The sequence below is a fragment of the Solanum verrucosum genome, unplaced genomic scaffold, assembly GCF_900185275.1.
Source record: "Solanum verrucosum unplaced genomic scaffold, falcon-dt-bn FXZP01000278.1, whole genome shotgun sequence".
NCBI classification, from domain to species: domain Eukaryota; kingdom Viridiplantae; phylum Streptophyta; class Magnoliopsida; order Solanales; family Solanaceae; genus Solanum; species Solanum verrucosum.
The window spans coordinates 711,934-732,127 of NW_026020332.1; the positions used below are offsets into that span (position 1 = coordinate 711,934).

Here is a 20,194-nt window from a genome sequence, read left to right on the forward strand (position 1 = left end):
AAAATAGCAAAGATAATAGACATAATAAAGCTCTATAGCTAAAGTTTCAATAATTGTGCTCTATAGCTATAGTTTCGTTTGCAATGAAGGTTGCAGATGGTATATTTTCACTTGTGAATATACAAACATGGTAAGTTTATACAAATTCCGTATTTATACATAGGAATTTTTCAGAACTTCGTTTGTATATTTCGCTTGCCAATATACAAACACAGTAATTCTTTATGATTTTTTCATAAATCGTATACAAATAGCTAGGGTAAGCATATACAAATTTTGGATTTTTACATTCAGAAATCGAATTATACAAATTTTGAATTTATACACTTAGAACCGAATTGTACAAATTGTGGATTTATACGATTAGGAAACCTAATAGCAAAATTCCACTAAACTATAGCCACAAATTAAAAATAATTAAAACTATAATCATATTACATAATATACTCTAGATGTTTATCATTTCAGATAATTTTCCCAATAAATAGGTGGATTAGTAATCCGAACCATGAACGAGTTTGCGGCGGTGGCCATATTTTCATTGTCACAATTTCCACATTGTTTGTTAGTGATCCTGTTTTCTAATGTTAGAGAACTCTAGAAATAATTAACAGAGGATTAGTAAAAATTGGACACGTAATTATATTTTTGAAATGTTTGGTGATAAATTGAAACTCAGAAATAAGAGAAAAGAAAGTATTAATATTTGTATCTAAATTCTGCAGCCATGATTGACTCTTTTCTTCTTTTAATTTTAACGTTTAGTCATATAATTCATTAATTATAAGTTATATTGTGCTTATTTTAAATAAAATTAGATTCAACAATTTAAAAAGCCAATTTCTTTAGTGAATAAATCATAAATGAACCTACAACATATTTCACCTTATGAGACGATCAGTTATCTCAACTCTTTTTATTAATTATTTTTAGGGCAGTAAATATTCAAGTTGACTCCTTAACTTTTTAAATTCGACACTTAACCCCCATTTGTTTCAACTTAATAAGAATCCAACACTAAATTATCCTCATCTTGGTCCACTAATTGTATTTTTTTTTTTTTTACATCACTCATTTTATTTTAATAAAGTCTGAATCATTCAAATACAGTACAAAGTTCTAAAAAGATTCTAATGTTTTATTGATATACTATTTAATTTTTATTATTATTTTTAAGATAATCTCTATTTATTACTTATTTTATGTGACATTACTCATTCCTTTTTAGTATTTCTTTTTTAAAATAAAATGATATTGTTGGCGAGAAATTTTAAAGTGATGAAAAATAAATTGCAATTACAAATAAAATTTGATGAAATATAGATTTATTGATGATTTGTGAGTAATTATGTTCCTCACTTGATTTTCTCTTTGAACTTTTTCTATGTTTAGAGAACTGTTAGTAGCGTATTTCTCAAACGTAGGATGATTTGGGCCTTCTTGTTATGTATTTGATCGCTAGGAATGTCGGGCGGTGGCTATACACAAAGATAGTATTTGATGGTTTGATCTCTTTATGATTATCTCAGGAGTTTATGAGTTTTTAAGATTTTGGTCTCTTTATGAATACCCCAAGAGTTTATAAGATATTCAATATCCTTTTTCAGGGAGATATGTTAAACCTTTTTATATAGGCATGAGATGAGGTTTAGCCGTTTAGGATAGAGTAGCCTCCAAAAACTCTAACAAAGATTTGTCTTGTCTTGTACATTCTCACAATATTTTGATGTCTACAATTGCCCCTTCAAAGCTTGTCAAAGTGTAGACTTGATGAAACAAAGACGAGACTTGAAGTACCCATAAAAATAGAGTTTCCATTTTTTGCTATTTTGTGGCTCCAGATTTGCAGATTTGATTTATTAGAGAAGAAATGAAATACAAATTTGGTCTCATTGAGCGTGTCAATTTATTTGCAACAAGTTTTAAAGTGATAGAAAATAAAGTCACAATCACAAATAAAATATGATGAAATCGAGATTTTATTCATAAATATTTGTGATTACAGTTATGTTCCTCCCTTGTGATTTGAGGGCTATTAATAATATATTTCTCAAATATAAAATGATTTTGGATCACTTTGTAATGCAGTTGATCGATAAAAACGTCAAGCAACGACTTTAATAGTTCTTAAACAAAAGCAAATAATGCACATTTAGATATTGATAAAATACATAATTTAAATTATTTAGTAATCAAACATTGAGACAACATCTTAATAATCAGATATATACGGGGACATGTTATGTTGCTAAAAACAAATGGGCCTTATCTATAGCCCCCTCAAGACTTGGAGAAAAATGACAAGATTGTTGCACGTCCCTATCAGAAGCACTCGATCATGTTTATTATTATGTTTCATAGAAGGAAATTTTATAACCTTTTAAATTAATTGTGGATGGAAATAAAAAATCAGTTTGTAAGCATTGAAGTGTTTTTATTGAATGACTATCCCCACTCTGCCTTCCTTTATTTCTAAGTGGAAATTGTACACATGCTATTGCTACAACAAGTGGTGGACATGACACATCAAAAAAGTTACGGCACTTTTGTAAATATCATTCATTTCCAACCATATTCATATCCTCTCTATGGCATGTAGTTAATTATTATATCTAGGGTTCTCCCAATGTATTTCTTCACTTTATAATTAATTGATCACAAAAACATTTATGGAATAGACATTTTTTCAAATATAGTACACTTAATTCCTATAGTCTTTTCCCCTTTCAATATCACCCCATTAGTTAACGATAATAACTTAATTGCTGCTAAATATGTATTTCTAGCAGCAATTAGCATTCTTTGTAAATGTTTCTAAAGCTTGTAGAGACATTAGATCAAATGGCGATGAACTAATGTTGGTAAAGGCTTTAGCATTCTTTGTTAATGAATATATGTATTGCAGTTAGAATGTGTTTTTGTTATAGTGTAGGTATACATATGTATATCTTTGGAACTTGTAAACTCATGTATTTTCTTGCCAAACAATGTATTGTCATTGCAATGTTAGACATGTCTCATGATTGGCATAGCAGAGAGAATAATGAAAAAAAGGCATTAATAAGAGCAAAAGAACAAGAATTTAGGCCAATGTCTAGAGCAATAAGACTAAGCTCATTTTAATGTTGAATCATATATCCTAAGGGTGTAAGGTCAAAGGCTAAGTAGTGGCAAAATGAAATTGGATGAAGAAATCATGATCATCCCAAAAAATGAAAGAAAGAAGTAAAATAGACAAGAAAATGGAAAGGTAGAAAAAGATGAAAGTAAATTTGTTGTATTTGTCATTGAGCACATAAGAGGCCATATAGACAAATTTATTGGCCTTGTTACCAAAGAAACAAGTAACTTTTTGACATGATGGTATAACTTGATATAAGTGGTTGTTTCATAGAAGAGTTTCAATGGAAAAGAAACTGGAGCACTGGATGTCACATGGCAGTCACCTTCTCTTTTGTCATAGCTAGTTTCACTGATCTAGTCATTTTCTTTTCTTTATCCCCTCTCAATGATCTAGTTACAGTCTCAGTTTATATGGAAGAGAAGAAAATAAAATGATCACAAAGTAATATGTACATTTAGGGGTAGGAAAGTCATCATGTAGAAGAAAATTAAAGTAGTGATGGTGGGGGTAGAGGCGGATATAACGTTTGAGCTACGAATTCAATCAGACTCAATATTCTTAACACGAAACACAAATATAAATGTGAATTATCAAACTTTGAAAAATATTAGATTTTGAACTCATATTTTTAGAGGTATTACGAAAAATATTAGATTTTGAACTCATATTTTTAGAGGTATTACGAATTTAGTCTTATTGAACTTATTGACTTCAAATTTTGGATCTGTCAGGGGAGGAGGGATGGGGGGTTGTTATGGGTTGGAAAGGTGGAGTTCACATATAGAAATCAAGAATTAAGAGATTTGGGAAACATTTTAACCTCTTTTGGTCCAAATCTTGCTTATTGAGGTTCCTTAAAAAGGTCTAATCCAAAATTTGGGAAGCATTTAAGCTTGAGTGTAACCTATTCCAATGTTCTCTTCACCCATCAAACATCACTGTCACTTTCAAGGGTCATTTTCTACTCTGTCCACTTCCTCCCCCCACCCAACCCACCCCCACCCACCCATCCCCCTCCCCCCACCCCTCACCCAAAACTCTCTCATGAATTAAAAAAACAAATGTTTACAAACTAATGACCTAAATTAGAAACTTAAACAAGAGATGAAGAAAAATGAATGGCCAAGAAATGAGTGATCATCTCTCATTAGATAATTCCCTATTTAACCATCCTTTTAAATAGTGCTTGTTCAACACAAGATAACAAATAGAAAGAAAAAAAAAGTAATAAAATTTTGAGTGTCTAATATAAAATTAGCATAGGAATAAACAGACAATGAAAAATCTTAGTTAGATAAGTAGTAGTAGTAACATAACATACTTAATAAATAAAAGTAAACACTCTTTTACTTTATAAATACCTATCCCTTAGTCCAAAGTCTCTTCCATTTTCTGTATCTACAAAATCCTCTTCATATTATATACTAATTTGCAACCAAAAACTTAAATCTTCTCTTTCCTTTCCTTACAAGGTTAGTCATCAACTTAAAATATTCAAATTCCCTTTATTTTATCTATCAATTTTAAAACCATTTCTTCAATTAATATAACTAAATATCATATGGGGTTAGGGATTTTAATCCAAATTCTTTATCTTTTAGTCTATGTAGAACAAAAAGTTCAAATCTTGATCAAGATTGTGTTTTTGTGACAAATTTTTTTTTTTTTTTTTTTTTTTTTTGTGATGTAGGTGAAGAAATGGACTTCCAAAGTGATCTAACAAGAGAGATCTCACCACAAAGGAAACTAGGAAGGGGGAAAATTGAGATCAAACGGATCGAAAACACGACGAATCGACAAGTGACATTCTGCAAGAGGCGCAATGGTTTGCTAAAAAAGGCTTATGAATTGTCTGTGCTCTGTGATGCTGAGGTTGCTTTGGTTGTCTTCTCAAGCAGAGGCAGACTCTATGAGTATGCCAACAACAGGTAAATTAAATTTCATAAAGTTCTAATCTTTATAATTAAGTAATTAATACTTCCCTTAATACTATAGTACATTTTAAAAAAAAATTAAATCATGACAAGTTTTTATATTTGAAGGTGAAGGGTATTTCTTGTTTTTCAATGTTTTTTTGTCTTTCTTAAAAGGGAATTTTGATTTATTTTTGGAAAGTTTGAATCTTTTATACATCTTATGATGATATATAAATGTTTAGGGAGATCTAAACTTAACTACTTGATCATATATATATATAGTTGTGAAGTTTTTTTTAAAAGACTTTTGAGCAAAGATTGACTTTCCTTTCTTTTTTGTGTTAATATTTTTGTTACAATTTTGGTCTATTAGAGGGTAGTTTTTTTTTTCTTTTTGTTATGATCCCATTTTGTTGATAGACATGTAAGATGAATAGATCTGTTTGTTGTAAGAAAATAAGTGGAAATTTTGAGAAAGTACTCTCATCAGAACTCTTAGATCAGCATATATTTTCTTCCTCCATTGCTCATAAAAAAAAAAAAAAAAAAAAAAAACTCTCACACACAAAATGAAGGAAAAAAAGGTGTCAAATTTTAATTGGCTACAACAAAAAAAATTCCTTAATTCTTGTTTTGTGATGAGATTAATATGACATGTATTGTTACACAACCAATCAAAATCAAGATTAGGGTTTTGTACTCCATTCACTACTAATAATATCAGTGAAAGAAGTACTCTTTTTTGTCATGAGTCAAACTTGCCCTAATTAGGGTTTTTTAAACTTATTTTTTGCTAGAAATATTATGGCTATTTTTTATTTTTTTTTGCTTCTTAATTTATATTTTGCCTTTCTGATAATCAAAATATCAGATATGGTAGAAAAATTAACCAATCAGAGTTCAAAAAGATTTCAATTATAGACAAAAGTTGACATTCTTCTTCACTTGCTATTTGTTGAAATGTTTTACACCATTTAGGTAATGGGGTCATCAACACTCTACCTTTTTATTTTTTTACAAAAAATTGTTAAATGTGAGAGTGGTTGGTATAAGTTTTTTTTTTTTCTCAGTTACAAGAATCTTTGGTCACGTCATACAAGATTTTACACTTGTTGACAAATTTGATGAGAAAAGACACATTATAGTAAATTAAAGGAATGGTTTTATTTCCCTTCTTTGATTTCTCTTTTAATTTCCAACTCTAATGGTGAAAACTCACACACAAAATTAATTTTTTTTTGGTTTGAGATATCTCAGTTTAATGCTTTCACAAAGGTTCTGTAGATGTTTGAACTTAAACAGCAAAGAAACAGAAGTTGTAAGAAAAGAGAAATTGTAAACCAATCAAATATTTTTTACTCAAACTAGGGTACACTTATTAGCTATGTTATATCAAATACTCCAAGCGGATCTTGTGCATAGATATATTTACGTAACTTTTTTTTTTTTTTGAAAAAAACAAAAAGTTACTGCCTATATTTCAATTTGTTTGTTGTACTTTGTTTTTAGTCTGTTTTAAAAAAAATTCTCTATTCTTTTCTGATGATTCTTTAGTTTCAACTTTCGTGCACATCACCACTACTAGAAAACATGAAATTTATGGGTAATCTTCATCTAATTGACGTTAAAAAGCTTCTGGTTGATTGATTCTTCTTAAAAGCCGTCGTTTATCTGTAGCTAAATGAAATTAATTGTTCGTAGCTAATTCCTTGTTTTCTAGTACTGTATGTGTTTAAATTACAAGATTAAATAATATTTTTGGTACATTTGACATTATTTTAACTTAAGACCCGAGATTTAAAAGTCATTTTCTATTTATTTTTTAAACAGTATATCAAGTTAAAACCAGACAAACAAATCAAAACGAGTGAAATAGTAATCAGAGGCGAAGCTAGGTGGGGGTTCGTGGGTGCAGAGCTTTTCCGTAGACCATATATTTGTATTAGAAAATTAAGTATATAACTTGTAAATCCCTAACAAAATAGATTGACAGCTCAATAGATTTAAAACCCTCAAACTTCTAATATTGATTTCGCCTCTGATAGTAATGTATGATAGGGATGAGAGATAAGGTGACCGTACAAGTTTTAATTGTGAGCCAATGAGAGAATTCTGCTGAAATATGAGACAGACAAGACTCTATCAAACTATTCACTTTACCTTACAATAAGATTGAAACAAAACCCTAGGTGGGTAAAAAACTATAGTTGATGGGTATTACCCAAGGAATAAATTGTAATTATGACGTGGCAATAATCTGAACCGTTGAAAGATTGGACCAATCATGTTGTGGGAAATTGTGCCAGGTTGGCAGAGAGCAGCCAATCAGTAGCTCGAGGAAATTAAGGTAGTATAGCAGAATAGGAAATGTGAGTCATTCCCTCAGTCTTTGGTTTTTATATTTATTTTGTTTCAGTCTTAGGTCTAAAAATTGATATACTAGAAAATATTGTATCAAATGTCATGTTTGAGTGGACACATTGAGTTTCTGACTCAAAACAATACTTTTTTTTTTGTTTTTTTTTTTTAACTTTGCGTGTTGGCCTAAATTAGCAAGAAATAAATACTGAGTATTTGGATTTTCTTTACTTTTTGAAAAAAAGGGAAGTGTATTTTTTTTTTTTAAAATAAAAATAAAAAATTCAAAGTGAATAGGACATTTTTTCTTAAATTTTTTTAGGGGATTTACAAATTGATGTTTGGTATCTATTTTGAGGTCGAGTATATTCAAATTCGTGTCAGAAATTCTAATTTGGAAGGAGAAACAATACTCTCTTATCAAAGACGATTTTGTTTATCGGACCGATCAAAATTGAAAAGGATAGAATGAGTGTTTATCACTCCATCATAATTTTTAGTGGTTAGACGAAACAAACTTAAGAAGTGAAGAATAAGTTGGAAATTGAAATTTAATTAGCAACGTTTAATTCCTTGGTTTGTCATGTGTTTTCAAAATAATTGATATTTGTAGAAAAAACAAGTGAATGGGAAAAAGATAAATAGATTTACTCTTTGTTTAATTTTAGGGAAAACAAAAGCAGTATTAGAAGTTATGAAGAGAGAAAATGGAGAAATCAATTGTAATTATCTTCCTTAATCTCAACAATTCAAAAGGAATAATTAAGATGTATACATCCTTATTTCTTAGTAGCACAGAAAAATCCAGATTTTGATTTCTTGTCTTTCATGTTAGGGGAGTTTTATCTGTCCTCTCTTAAATCTTGATTTTGATTTGATAGCCATGAAAGATTTAGTGATCTTATGGACATCTTAATTATGACCATCTTTTTTTCTTTTTTTTTACCCTGAGATCCCACCCCTTTTGCTCCCTTGGTGACTCGAACTCGCAACCTTCGGGTTGAAAGTAAGGGGTGCTTACCATCCGAGTAACTCCCTCTCATCAATTATGACCATCTAATTTTATGTAATAATAAATATTGGAAATAGTATGTGATTATGTCTGTCAATAGACTAGTTTTTATGATTGAAAAGAAGCTATCAATCTAACACACACATATATATATATATTCATGGTCTAGTGTGAAAGCAACAATCGAGAGGTACAAGAAAGCATGCTCAGATTCCTCAAACACTGGTTCAGTATCCGAGGCCAATGCTCAGGTATAATTTCATACACTGGAAATATTCTTCTTTTTCGTCGGTGGAATTACTCTGGATATATCGTTGAAATATTCTTCTTCTTTTGTAATAAAGGACCAATACTAATATCGGCAACTATTATACTACTATAAAACTTGAAAAAAGTTTACTACTCTCTTTGTCTCAGTTTATGGGGCTTAATTGGAGTTTCATGATTTAAACTTACAAACTTTGATGGTGAATTCCGACATATAAATATTTTAAAATATGTAAAAAGTACTATAGATCACAACAATTAACTACTTATAATACTTAAAAGGAATAAACATTGAGAAGTTTCGATAAAAAATAAACTTGATTGACTCTCGAAATTCCAACTATTTTGTGTTAGTAAGGACTAGGAGAGTAGTAGAAATGACATTAGGGGTGCATAGGTTTTCAAGTCTTGCCAAATTTTTACAAACACTAGTTGAAAACAATTTTCACAAACCTTATTCGTAATTTTTCTGCCAAAGAAATTGGAAGAGTCATTTTTTTAATTATAAATTTTCCCATGTCTGGGGTGTTATATACCGGAATATGAATACAAGAGAGAGGCTTGGCCTTACCTCCGAATATAACACAAGGATATAAATTTATCCTTCAAATAAGAGGGCAGAAGAAGCTATTTTAAACCGTCCAACCCTCGTCAAAAGAACAACCTATCTGGCCAACTAACAAAAAAGTTTGCCTTGTCATATATTTGCCTTATAGAAGGCATTTGTCTCTTGTCCAGTTGGAATGGACCCCTAACCTCCATCGGAAGTTGCTGATAGGTGTCATAATAGGCCTCATTTTGATTGCTTGCGGCTAATTTATAATCACAATTTGTATGATTATAATTTTTTTAAAACTTAGTGATCTTATATACGAATATCATTTATGTGACTATGAAAGTTTTTCATTAAGAAAAATACTGAAAGAGTGTCATTTTTTTATAAACGGACTAATAAGAAAACTGTGTCAAGCAAAGTGGAATGGAGAGAGTAATGGGCTTCCCTTTTCTTATCTTTAAACTTTTGTAACAAAATGGTAGCTGGCTTCTGATGTGTTTCACTGAATAAACTATATATTTTAAAGTCCCCCTCCAATACTTGTATCCTTTAGTTTGAAGTTTTTATGGACGTGGTAGGGGTCTCGCCAAACACCATCACCTTCGAGGAGTATACTTCTAGGCGGAGTTTGAGAGGCTAAAGAGGGTTCATCTGAATCCCCTTTGCCGAAAATCACATTAACACACCTTGGTGAAAAATCGTATTAAATTTGTCATTGCACATACATAGGTCTTTTTTTTTTAACAATATGTGGCATACATTACAAGTTGGCTCTTATGGTAACTGTAAAAATGTTGTTCAATCAATCGCAGTATTACCAGCAAGAAGCCTCCAAACTGCGTGCACAAATTGGAAATCTGCAGAACCAAAACAGGTGAAGTTTTTAGTGTTCTTTATCTTTTCCTTTAACAATTCCATGTGTTTTTTGTTGTATTATACACATATTGTTTTCAGTTTAACCTTAACTGCATTGGTTCAGGAACATGCTGGGTGAATCTCTTGGTTCAATGAACGGCAAAGACCTGAAGAGTCTGGAACAAAAACTTGAAAAAGGGATTAGCAAAGTCCGATCCAAAAAGGTACTTAAATTAGTAACATTGCTGTTTTCTGATGAAATTTTCAATTTTCTACTAACTATTCAGTATGATGATGGTATGAAATGAGCTTAAATGAACAAATGAGATAATTCATATAGCAAAACCCAACTTATTTGGGACTGAGACGTTGCTATTGTTTTGATGAAAATTACAATTTCTAGTTTCTAACATTTGACTCTCAAACTACAGAATGAGCTGTTGTTTGCTGAAATTGAGTATATGCAGAAGAGGGTAAGTCATAGTTCAATCTTTCATCTAGTTAATTTTCATTTCAAGTTAATCGATCCATTTTCGGTCATATAATGTTTTCTATTTTCATGCCAAAATTGTAACATAATGGACACCAGCAGGAAGTTGATTTACACAACAACAATCAGTACCTGAGAGCAAAGGTCTATTTGTTTCTCTATTTAGTACTATTGTAGTTGACTTTAAGTGCATCTAAACTACCCATAGTCGTCTATTTACATACTTGCACTCAATAGTCAATCAATTCGTTTAAGTACTAATTTATTCTGCAGAAACTCATTGGTTTTGTTTTTGTGAGTAAATTTAAACAGATTGCTGAAACTGAGAGAGCTCAGCATCAGCATCAGCAGATGAACTTGATGCCAGGGAGTTCATCAAGCTATCATGAGCTTGTGCCTCCACCTCAGCAATTCGATACTCGAAACTATCTACAAGTTAATGGATTTCAAACCAACAACCATTACCCTAGACAAGACCAACCCCCTATTCAACTAGTGTGAGTTTTCCTCTTCTTTTTTTTTTTTTTATAAACATCGTGCTCAGTCAAACTAAGACATAAAATGAAATGATAGTAAAGTTATCTTTTTTGTGTTGAACAGCTAATGTGCTTGAGAGATGGTCTTCTTTCTGATGTGATCTACATATAATCCACAAAAGAAGACTACTATTAAGCTTGAAGATTATTGGAACTGAAGATGATCAACTTAAGTATGTATACCATATTATATTAATTACTTGTTGCATGAGCTAAGACTCTTGAATATTGTATGTTAATTAAGTGGACATGTATTTTTTTGCTTGGTGTACTTCCTTTTCAGGCAGTAAACTATGAAGAATTATGCTTGTTATATTAAGTTCATAACTGTTTTTCTGTCCAATTTATGTTGCTTTTTTGTGCTAATTTGGATCTCTTCACTTTCCTTTAATTATTACATTTTTTTTGCATTCAACTTCATATAATACATACTTCCTCTCCTTCTTTCTCATTTTATGTGACACTCTTTCCTTTTTAGTCCGTTCCAAAAAGGTCATCTTACCATATTAGTTGATTGTTAATTTCATATATTTTTGGTGAACGTGTCTACGTTAATATCATCCACATCAATAAAATCCATCAAAGGACCCAAATTGGTTGATAAATTCTTTCGTCTTACATGATAAATTCATACTCTTTGAGAATCAGCTATATGGAAATCCTCTTGAACAAATGTTTGGGATATCTTCACTTAAGGCCCACACTGTAACATAAATGGGCTCATTACTCAATTTTGAACTGCATATTTGTCCATGTTAGGATTTGAAACTTTTAGAGAAAAAAAATAAGATTCAGCAGCAGAAACTTTCATTCATATTCAGCTTTTTAAAAGCATACACACATATATCTACATAAGCTTTTCCAAAGTTAGTAGAGGACCATACATATCCAACCACTATTAACTTTCTTACAAAACATATTCCATAAAACAAGGACTACCTTTCCTTTACATACTTAACATAATATTTAAGAAAATAACAATTAAACAAAACAACATCTAGAAATATCTCATTTTCTAACACTCCTCCTTGAGATTTTTCTTGGATACTCCCAACTTGGCCCTTAGAACTTCAAATTTCCCTTTAGGAAGAGCCTTGGTCATGATATCTGCAATCTGCTGATCTGAGCTGCAATGAACAAGTTGAACTTCGCCATCCTTCTCTGCTTGCCTGATAGCGTGAAACTTCACATTTATATGCTTGCTACGACCATGTTGCACTGGATTTTTAGCCATAGATATTGCTGACTTGTTGTCAACCTTAATGACAGTAGCTTCAATGTCATTTTGCTCCAGATCACATAGAATCTTTCTTAACCATAAAGCCTGAGTAGTTGCACCAGCAGCGGCGATGTATTCTGCTTCTGCAGAAGATTGAGCTACCACCTCTTGCTTCTTTGAATTCCATGAGAACATGCCTGAACCAAGTGTAAACGCATATCCAGAAGTGCTTTTCATATCATCAACGCTTCCTGCCCAATCACTATCTGAATAACCCATCAGTTGCCCTTGCTCTTCCCTTTTAAACCAAATACCATAATCAACAGTTCCTTTGATATATCTCAACGTTCGTTTAGCAACACCAAGATAAACTTGACTTGGAGCTTGCATAAACCTCGACAGTAAACTTGTCGCGAACATGAGATCGGGTCTTGTTGCTGTCAAATACAGCAAACTACCAATCAGACTTCTATAAACTGTTGGATCAGCTCTGTCACCTCCTTCAAACTTCGAAATCTTTTCATTGTGAACCAATGGAGTCGGTACAGACTTGCACCTCTCCATCTTGAACCTTTTAAGAATATCCCATGCATATTTTCTCTGAGAAATAAAGATTCCAGCAGTAACTTGATGAATCTCCATTCCCAGAAAGTAACTCATTTCACCCAAATCTGACATTTCAAACTTTGTCTCCATTTCTTGCATGAACTGATTCACCATTGCTTTATTGCTTCCTGTTACCAGAAGATCATCAACATAGAGTGACACCACAAACACATCTCCTCCTTTTGCCTTCTTCACATATAAAGTGGCTTCATTTTCACTTCTCTTGAAGCCACAATGAATGAGATGATCATCAATTTTACTGTACCATACTCGAGGAGCCTGCTTTAATCCATACAATGCCTTATGAAGTCGATAGACTTTATCCTCCATTCCTGCAACTTGAAAGTCTTCTGGTTGATCAACATATATCTCCTCCTGCAACAGTCCATTTAAGAATGCAAATTTCACGTCCAAATAATATAGCTTCCAATTTGATTGAGCTGCCACAGCAAATAGCAGCCTTATTGTATCATGTCGTGCAACAGGTGCAAACGTGTCCCCATAATCCAAACCTGCAACTTGCGCATAACCTTTCACAACAAGCCTTGCTTTGTATTTATAAACTGAGCTATCTGGATTAAGTTTGGTTCTATAAACCCACTTCACCCCTATCACATTTCTGTTTTTAGGTTTATCAACCAACTTCCAAGTATCATTCTTTTTTATCATACCAATCTCCTCCTTCATGGCTTTAATCCAAACTTCATGCCTTGATGCTTCTTGATAGCTATTTGGTTCCGAGATTGCAATATTACATCTTTCATATATCTCGGAAAGAGACATTGTCTTCAAAATTGGCGAATCAAGTGAGGATTCCCCGTCTGATTCTTCGTCTTCTTCCAGAGTTTCAGACCCAAATGATTTGATTTCATGCAACAAACTCAAGTTCTGAAAAACTACATTATTTTTCGCAATTTGATCCTTATCCCAATTCCAATAAACATATTTATCCACGACTACATCTCTTCGAATTGAAATACTTTTTGTTTGCAAGTTGAAAACTCTATAACCCTTGGCTTGTGATGAATAATCAATAATGATCCCCAATTCACCTTTTGGTTCAAGTTTGCTTCTTTTGACAGAAGGTATATGAGAATAACATATCGAACCAAAAACTTTTAGATGCTTGGCAAATGGTTGTATTCCACTCCATGCCTCAATAGGAGTTTTTTCATCCACAACTTTTGTTGGCAGCCTATTTAACAAATACACTGAAGTATGGATAGCTTCTGCCCAAAAACTTTGTGGCAGTTTCTTTTCCAGCAACAAACATCTTGCCATTTCAACTACTGTTTTGTTCTTCCTCTCCGAGACTCCATTTTGTTCGGGTGAATAACTTACTGTCAACTTGTGATCAATCCCTATATCTTCACAATACTTATTGAACTCATTTGAAGTGTATTCGCCACCATTGTCCGACCTCAAAGCCTTTAGCTTACAACCACTTTGTCTTTCCGCAAAAGCTCTAAATTTCTTGAAAACTGAAAATACTTGAGACTTGTTACTCAGAAAATACACCCAAGTCATCCTTGTTAAGTCATCAATAAAGAGCACAAAATATTTATTGTGTCCCAAAGATGATGCCTGCATAGGTCCACACACATCAGTGTGAACTAGTTCAAGTTTTTCAGTTGCCCTTTAGGTAGCACTTTTAGGAAATGATTTCCTGTGTACCTTACCCATCTGACATGACTCACAAACTTCTTTAGACAGTGAAATCTCAGGTAAATCCTTAGTCAAGCCCTTTTCATACATAGACTTTAAAGTAGCATAGTTAAAATGACCATATCTTTTGTGCCACAACCATGACTCATCCTTACTTGCAACTATCAAACATCCCATCTAAAGGAAAAGTTTTATCCACCATTCTTACTTTAACAATCAAACTATTTTCGGAGTAAAAAATCAAACAATGTTTGTCCTTAAAAAATAAGGAATAACCTTTAGACATCATTTGAGCCACACTTAACAAGTTACATGCTAAAGAAGGAACATACAACACATTATGTATAAACTTTGTACCTTGTGTAGTCTGAAAGGAAATTGAACCCTTTCCATGTGCATCAACCATTTCACCATTTCCTATCCTAACTTTAGCTTTGAATGACTTGTCAAGTATGTGAAACAAGAGCTCATTGTGTGACATATGACTCGTACATCCACTATCTATGAACCATGAGGATTTGTTGGCTGTGTTTTCTACATGAGAAGCCATAAACAAGATTTCTTCTTCATTTTCAGACCTTTCAACAAAATTTGCCTGCTGCACATGGTTTTGTTATGGTTGATTCTGCCTGGCCCTGCAATTTTTCTCAATATGACCCATCTTTCTACAGAATCTACACTGAATCGGTGGCTTTCCTTTGAACCAACAATCTTTTTCTTGATGATTGGTTCTTTTACAGTGGCTGCAAGGTGGAAACTTCCCTCTCTTTGAAGATTCCTTCCTTGGTTTTCCCTTTTCTAATTTATCTCCTTCCATCCTTCTATTGTCCTTCATAGGCTGTTTGCCTTTATGTTGTGCTTGAAATGCCGTTTCTGCTACTTCTTCATCTCTTATACTTGATCTTTGTTCTTGGGCTTGCAACTTGCTGATCAGTTCTGCCACAGATAAAGTCTTCAAATCACAAGATTCTTCTATTGCTGAAATCTTGGACTCAAACCTTGCTGGTAAGCTTATCATCATCTTCTCCACCACCCTTGAATCTGGAAAGGTTTCACGAAATAGCCTTACTTTATTTACAATCTCCATAAGTTTGGCAGAATACTCTTTCACAGTATCTCCTTCTTTCATCCTTAACATCTCAAATTCTCTTTTGAGAGTTAAGAGTTTGACAGTCTTCACCCTGTCACTTCCATCGAACTCCTCTTTTAGCTTCTCCCATACTTCTTTAGGTGTTTCACAAGCCATTATTCTTGTGAAGATCACATCTGAAAGTGTTGAATGAAGACATGTGAGAGCCTTGGGTTTCCTTGACTTCGCATCTTCATAAATCTTCATTTGTGCAACTATTGGATTTGGTCCAAGTGGAAGAGGATCATCTTCACTTTCAATGGTTTCCCATAGACTAAGAGCTTTGAGATAAGCCTTCATCTTTATCACCCATATGTGATAATTTTCTCCTGTAAACATAGGAGGGCCTGCACCCAAGAAGCTGTTGGATGCCATGTTATTGCTGCTCAGCTCTCACCTTAGAAGGAGAAAAAACCTTAGCCTTCTTGCCTTCACAGATCCCTCAAGAAGAAGGGCTCTTGATACCACTGTTAGGATTTGAAACTTTTAGAGAAAAAAAATAAGATTCAGCAGCATAAACTTTCATTCATATTCAGCTTTTTAAAAGCATACACACATATATCTACATAAGCTTTTCCAAAGTTAGTAGAGGACCATACATATCCAACCACTATTGACTTTCTTACAAAATATATTCCATAAAATCAGGACTACCTTTCCTTTACATACTTAACATAATATTTAAGAAAATAACAATTAAACAAAAAAAACATCTAGAAATATCTCATTTTCTAACAGTCCAAAACTCCAGAATTTATATTTGAATTTCAGCACATTGTACTGGACTTTCACTTGTCAAAGCTTCCTTCCATCTCCAGCACCATGTGTTGGAGTTTTCCGTGTTTAGCTCAAAACATTTTTGTCCAAATATTGTTTCCGCCTTAAAAAACGACTATACATCCGTCAGTTACATGTCAAAGGATAGTTAAATATATATTAATAAGAGGTCCAAAAATTAGTCTTGTTAACACAGACAAATATGCCATAAACATGAGGAACTGTCGTTAGGACGTTGCGAAATATTGGAACTAGTGTCCTTCATCAAAATTTAAATAAAATCAATAGCAGATGGTATCAGGTATCCTTCATCCAAGACAATTTTACTGCAAACAATATATAGAACTCACAAGTTATGTGCAAAGCAATCAAATTTAAGCTCTTTTTTTTTTTTAAAACCATGTTAATAAGATGAACAAAAATTACAGAGCCAGAGGGGGACATGGCAACCTAACCTCTGGACACAAAAAGAGCGCATACAGTGGAGTTAATACTCCTAAGAGATCTTGTCTAAGACATACAAGTAACCAATAGCTAGATTTAGCCTAAGCATACTGGGATAAGTTATACATGCCTAATCCCGGGATTAGTTTTAGGATGAATTTATCCCACGTTTGATAGGGATAAAATCGCAGGATCTGGGAATGTAGTGTTACTTTTATCCCGTGTTGATGGTGCGATGACTAATCCCTGGATAACTTGATCCCTAACTAAACAAGCCCTAAAGTCTATATTATTTAGAGCTGAGACAACTGACTAATGTCAAAAGGATAGACAACAGTGGATAGAAGAGCAGTGTAAGCTCTTTCAGCAGTGACCTTATTTGGAGCTTCTGAGGGGTGAAAACCATCCCAAAAATAATGAGCTGTTCTATCACTGCATACACCTCCTCCATGTTTGCACTTCCCTTCCGAAATTTCGCAGCATGGCTCACGTAGTTTTGTTATACCTGCAACCAAAATTTAGCTAAATACGAGGGCACGATGATTGTATTCATCACAAATAACATTCTATATACAAGTGTACAACGAGAGCCAAATCTAAGAAGAGTTGTTCTATGTACAACATGATCAAAGAGTCAGAGTCATTCTGAATCAACTAACTCTAGATCCTTAATTCAACTTTGGTTGTGAAATGTTTTAACATACCGATGGATGAAGGATCTGGTACTGCAATGCTTGTAGAGTTTATGTAGCTGAACTTTGCATTGGGCAAATTACTGTTGAGATCATCGATCATTGGTTTAAGCTTGTCAGAGAATTTTCGAACTGCACTATCTATAGAGTTGATGCACACAGAGTCCCCTGTCCCATACAAATCGAGTTCTGATGGAACACAGCCTATGCCTCCTTTACCGAAGACAACAACTTTTCTTGCTCCGTAAAGGTACAAAGTCTGTGGAGTAAAGTTAGTAATCTGTAAACAAGAAAACTAAATTAGAGGAATTGATTAACGGAAACTCCATTTGTACCTTTAATTGTTCTGAGTATTGCTGAATTAGGATTGAAGCAAACTGTTCTGGTTTGTACATATGGTTCGACGAGTACAACTGAGGCAGCAAGTAGTTATTGATATAATCATTGTTGCCCATTTGAACAATGTATATGCATTTGCTTAGATACTCCTTAGTTAAGGTCTTGTTTCCAAGCAGAGTAGACATGTGGGAAATTGTCACGTTGTGATTTCGCAATTGCCTATTCATGCTGATTCTATCTCCCTGAACAATGAGAACGATAGAAGTCTTTCTATTGTCATTAATCTAAATACAAAAAAATGCCCGTCCTAGACGAGGGACATGATGAATTGTACTATTACCACATGAATTGATGTTTCGTCAAGAATTCCAGCTGCACCAGATGCATAGTTCACTCCCCTAAACATATCCACACCCTTCACAGTAGCGAATGGCTCAATATACTTATCGAAACCCAACAGTTCAGCTGCAAATGTAGGAAAACATTCAGTTAGGATCCACCAAATCTTAAGTAGTAGTTTAGAAATACTCAATTAAAGTATGCTATTTGTACATCACTAAAGAGTTGCCTAAGTTAAAGCATTACTATGAAAATGCGAAACTACTTAGATATTCAGTAAAAGTTGTAGCCAAGAGATGTCAAATAAGTGGATAGTGTGATATTTTGGACGTATAGGGACATCTCCCACCCAATATTTGCTTGAATCAACACGGGTTGGGTGAATCAATTGAGCGTTAAGGGTGTGTTCGGTATGGTGGAAAACATAAAAATATTATTCAATTTTCTCATGTTCGATTGACCAAAATTCTAGAAAACCTTTAAAAAATGATAAAAATGACTTGGCTAACAGAAATAGAAAAAACAATTGACACAATTGACATTTCACTTTAATTTGTGTCATCCCCAACTTTCAACACACCTCATCTTCGCCCCAACTCACATAGCCCCCGTATTCACTACCAGACATCCTCTACCTCCACCGCCACCTCCTATACTTAATTCTCATTTTCCTTCGTACCGAACACACCCTTATTAAGGGACCACATTAGAAAAAGAGAGAATAAACAACAAGAAGAAGAAGTTAGGACAAACCAAGGAAATCTGCTACATTCCGGCCATTGGTGAATCTACCAGTAGGACCATCAGGAAAATCAATTCCGTAAGGTGGATAATTCGCCTTTGCAGCAGTGAGGAGATTATTGTTATTTCCATTATCAAATAAAGAATCTCCCATAACGAACAAACAGGGCACCTGTTGTTCACCTGTTACCAACAAGGGTTTTAAATTCATACAAATTAGCAATGTAATCACCTTCGCAAACCATACAATGAAGCCAGTATTAGCCATTAAAGGAAAAGAATAGTTAAAATCAAAACTATCAGTGATAAAGAAATTTCTTCAATCAAAAAGATCTGATGCAATTTATTTTAGTAGCTGGATGTGGGCCACAGGCATAACCAGCATATGGAAAATGAAACATATTTACGGGGCATTTAGCCCTGAAAACAATCGCCGGTTGCTGTCTGTCATAATTGAAACTCAACGCTACTGAAGAAAAGTGATAGGGAACGGTGATGGTACTTGTATTTTAAAGTCGTCAACAACATAGTCCCACATGTAATACGCAGATTTTATTACTATTTTAAAAATACAAAAATACGACAAACTCACATAAAAAACTAAATTATATTATAAAGTAGTTTACTGAAAAACTTTATTTTAAGTGATTTTTTTTTTAATCTCAAAGTTAATGAACTTATTTTAGTAGCTGGATGTGGGCCACAGGCATAACCAGCATGTGGAAAATGAAACATATTTAGGGGGCATTTAGCCCTGAAATGCTTTTACTCTTCCTTTTTTTTTCGAGTTAAATTTCAAGAAGTAAAATAGTTGTAAGTAAAAAATTACTATCTCAAACGTATTTATATATAATTTAACAAAAAACTTCTCATGTGAATAGAATTGAGTGGGGAGTGAGGGTTCGGAGGTGGGATGGCCAAAGGATTGGGTATTGGAGATACTGGATGGGCAGGAAAGAGATAATGAACTTGAATTATTACTTACGAAATTATTTATTTTACTTTAATTAGAAAAAATATTTTGGCCATATAAAAAAAACTTATTTTTCTAAAAATATTATTTTGACCAACCAAATACGAGTAAATTGATTTTTTGACATAGAGCGGGACTAAAAAATAACCGGTATAC

General features: G+C 33.0%; 3 protein-coding genes across 5 annotated transcripts; 1 reads left to right on the forward strand and 2 right to left on the reverse strand.

The window, feature by feature from the left end:
• Nucleotides 1-4,431: 4,431 nt before the first annotated feature.
• Nucleotides 4,432-11,455, forward strand: LOC125836595 (floral homeotic protein AGAMOUS). Of its 3 annotated transcripts, none has more exons than XM_049515781.1 (9): nt 4,432-4,596; nt 4,815-5,052; nt 8,580-8,661; nt 10,046-10,107; nt 10,213-10,312; nt 10,520-10,561; nt 10,678-10,722; nt 10,891-11,075; nt 11,179-11,455. In XM_049515781.1, the coding sequence occupies exons 2-9, from the start codon at nt 4,823-4,825 to the stop codon at nt 11,180-11,182; spliced, it is 750 nt and encodes a 249-aa protein (XP_049371738.1). In that variant the 5' UTR covers nt 4,432-4,596; nt 4,815-4,822; the 3' UTR covers nt 11,183-11,455. The 3 variants fall into 3 exon arrangements, with proteins under 3 accessions (XP_049371738.1, XP_049371739.1, XP_049371740.1); XM_049515782.1 differs by having other exon boundaries at nt 10,681-10,722; XM_049515783.1 differs by lacking the exon at nt 10,678-10,722.
• Nucleotides 11,456-15,217: 3,762 nt separating this feature from the next.
• Nucleotides 15,218-15,625, reverse strand: LOC125836344 (uncharacterized). Its single transcript, XM_049515525.1, has one exon. The coding sequence runs from the start codon at nt 15,623-15,625 to the stop codon at nt 15,218-15,220; it is 408 nt and encodes a 135-aa protein (XP_049371482.1).
• A 1,569-nt stretch (nt 15,626-17,194) lies between these two features.
• LOC125836582 (GDSL esterase/lipase At1g29670-like) lies at nt 17,195-19,355 on the reverse strand. The gene is made up of 5 exons (XM_049515769.1): nt 19,078-19,355; nt 18,326-18,450; nt 17,982-18,227; nt 17,659-17,905; nt 17,195-17,459 (listed from the first exon to the last, which is right to left on the reverse strand). The coding sequence occupies exons 1-5, from the start codon at nt 19,331-19,333 to the stop codon at nt 17,248-17,250; spliced, it is 1,086 nt and encodes a 361-aa protein (XP_049371726.1). The 5' UTR covers nt 19,334-19,355; the 3' UTR covers nt 17,195-17,247.
• Nucleotides 19,356-20,194: the final 839 nt, after the last annotated feature.

What these genes read in the sequence shown, in the direction of transcription:
- LOC125836595 (XM_049515781.1), top strand. Translation starts at nt 4,823, where the DNA reads ATGGACTTCCAAAGTGATCTAACAAGAGAGATCTCACCACAAAGGAAA. An exon ending in TATCCGAGGCCAATGCTCAG is followed by an intron (nt 8,662 to 10,045) that starts GTATAATTTCAT and finishes AATCAATCGCAG; the next exon opens with TATTACCAGCAAGAAGCCTC. An exon ending in AATCTGCAGAACCAAAACAG is followed by an intron (nt 10,108 to 10,212) that starts GTGAAGTTTTTA and finishes GCATTGGTTCAG; the next exon opens with GAACATGCTGGGTGAATCTC.
- LOC125836344 (XM_049515525.1), bottom strand. Translation starts at nt 15,625, where the DNA reads ATGATGATAAGCTTACCAGCAAGGTTTGAGTCCAAGATTTCAGCAATA.
- LOC125836582 (XM_049515769.1), bottom strand. Translation starts at nt 19,333, where the DNA reads ATGGCTAATACTGGCTTCATTGTATGGTTTGCGAAGGTGATTACATTG. An exon ending in GAATGTAGCAGATTTCCTTG is followed by an intron (nt 18,451 to 19,077) that starts GTTTGTCCTAAC and finishes CTACATTTGCAG; the next exon opens with CTGAACTGTTGGGTTTCGAT. An exon ending in AATACTCAGAACAATTAAAG is followed by an intron (nt 17,906 to 17,981) that starts GTACAAATGGAG and finishes TTTACTCCACAG; the next exon opens with ACTTTGTACCTTTACGGAGC.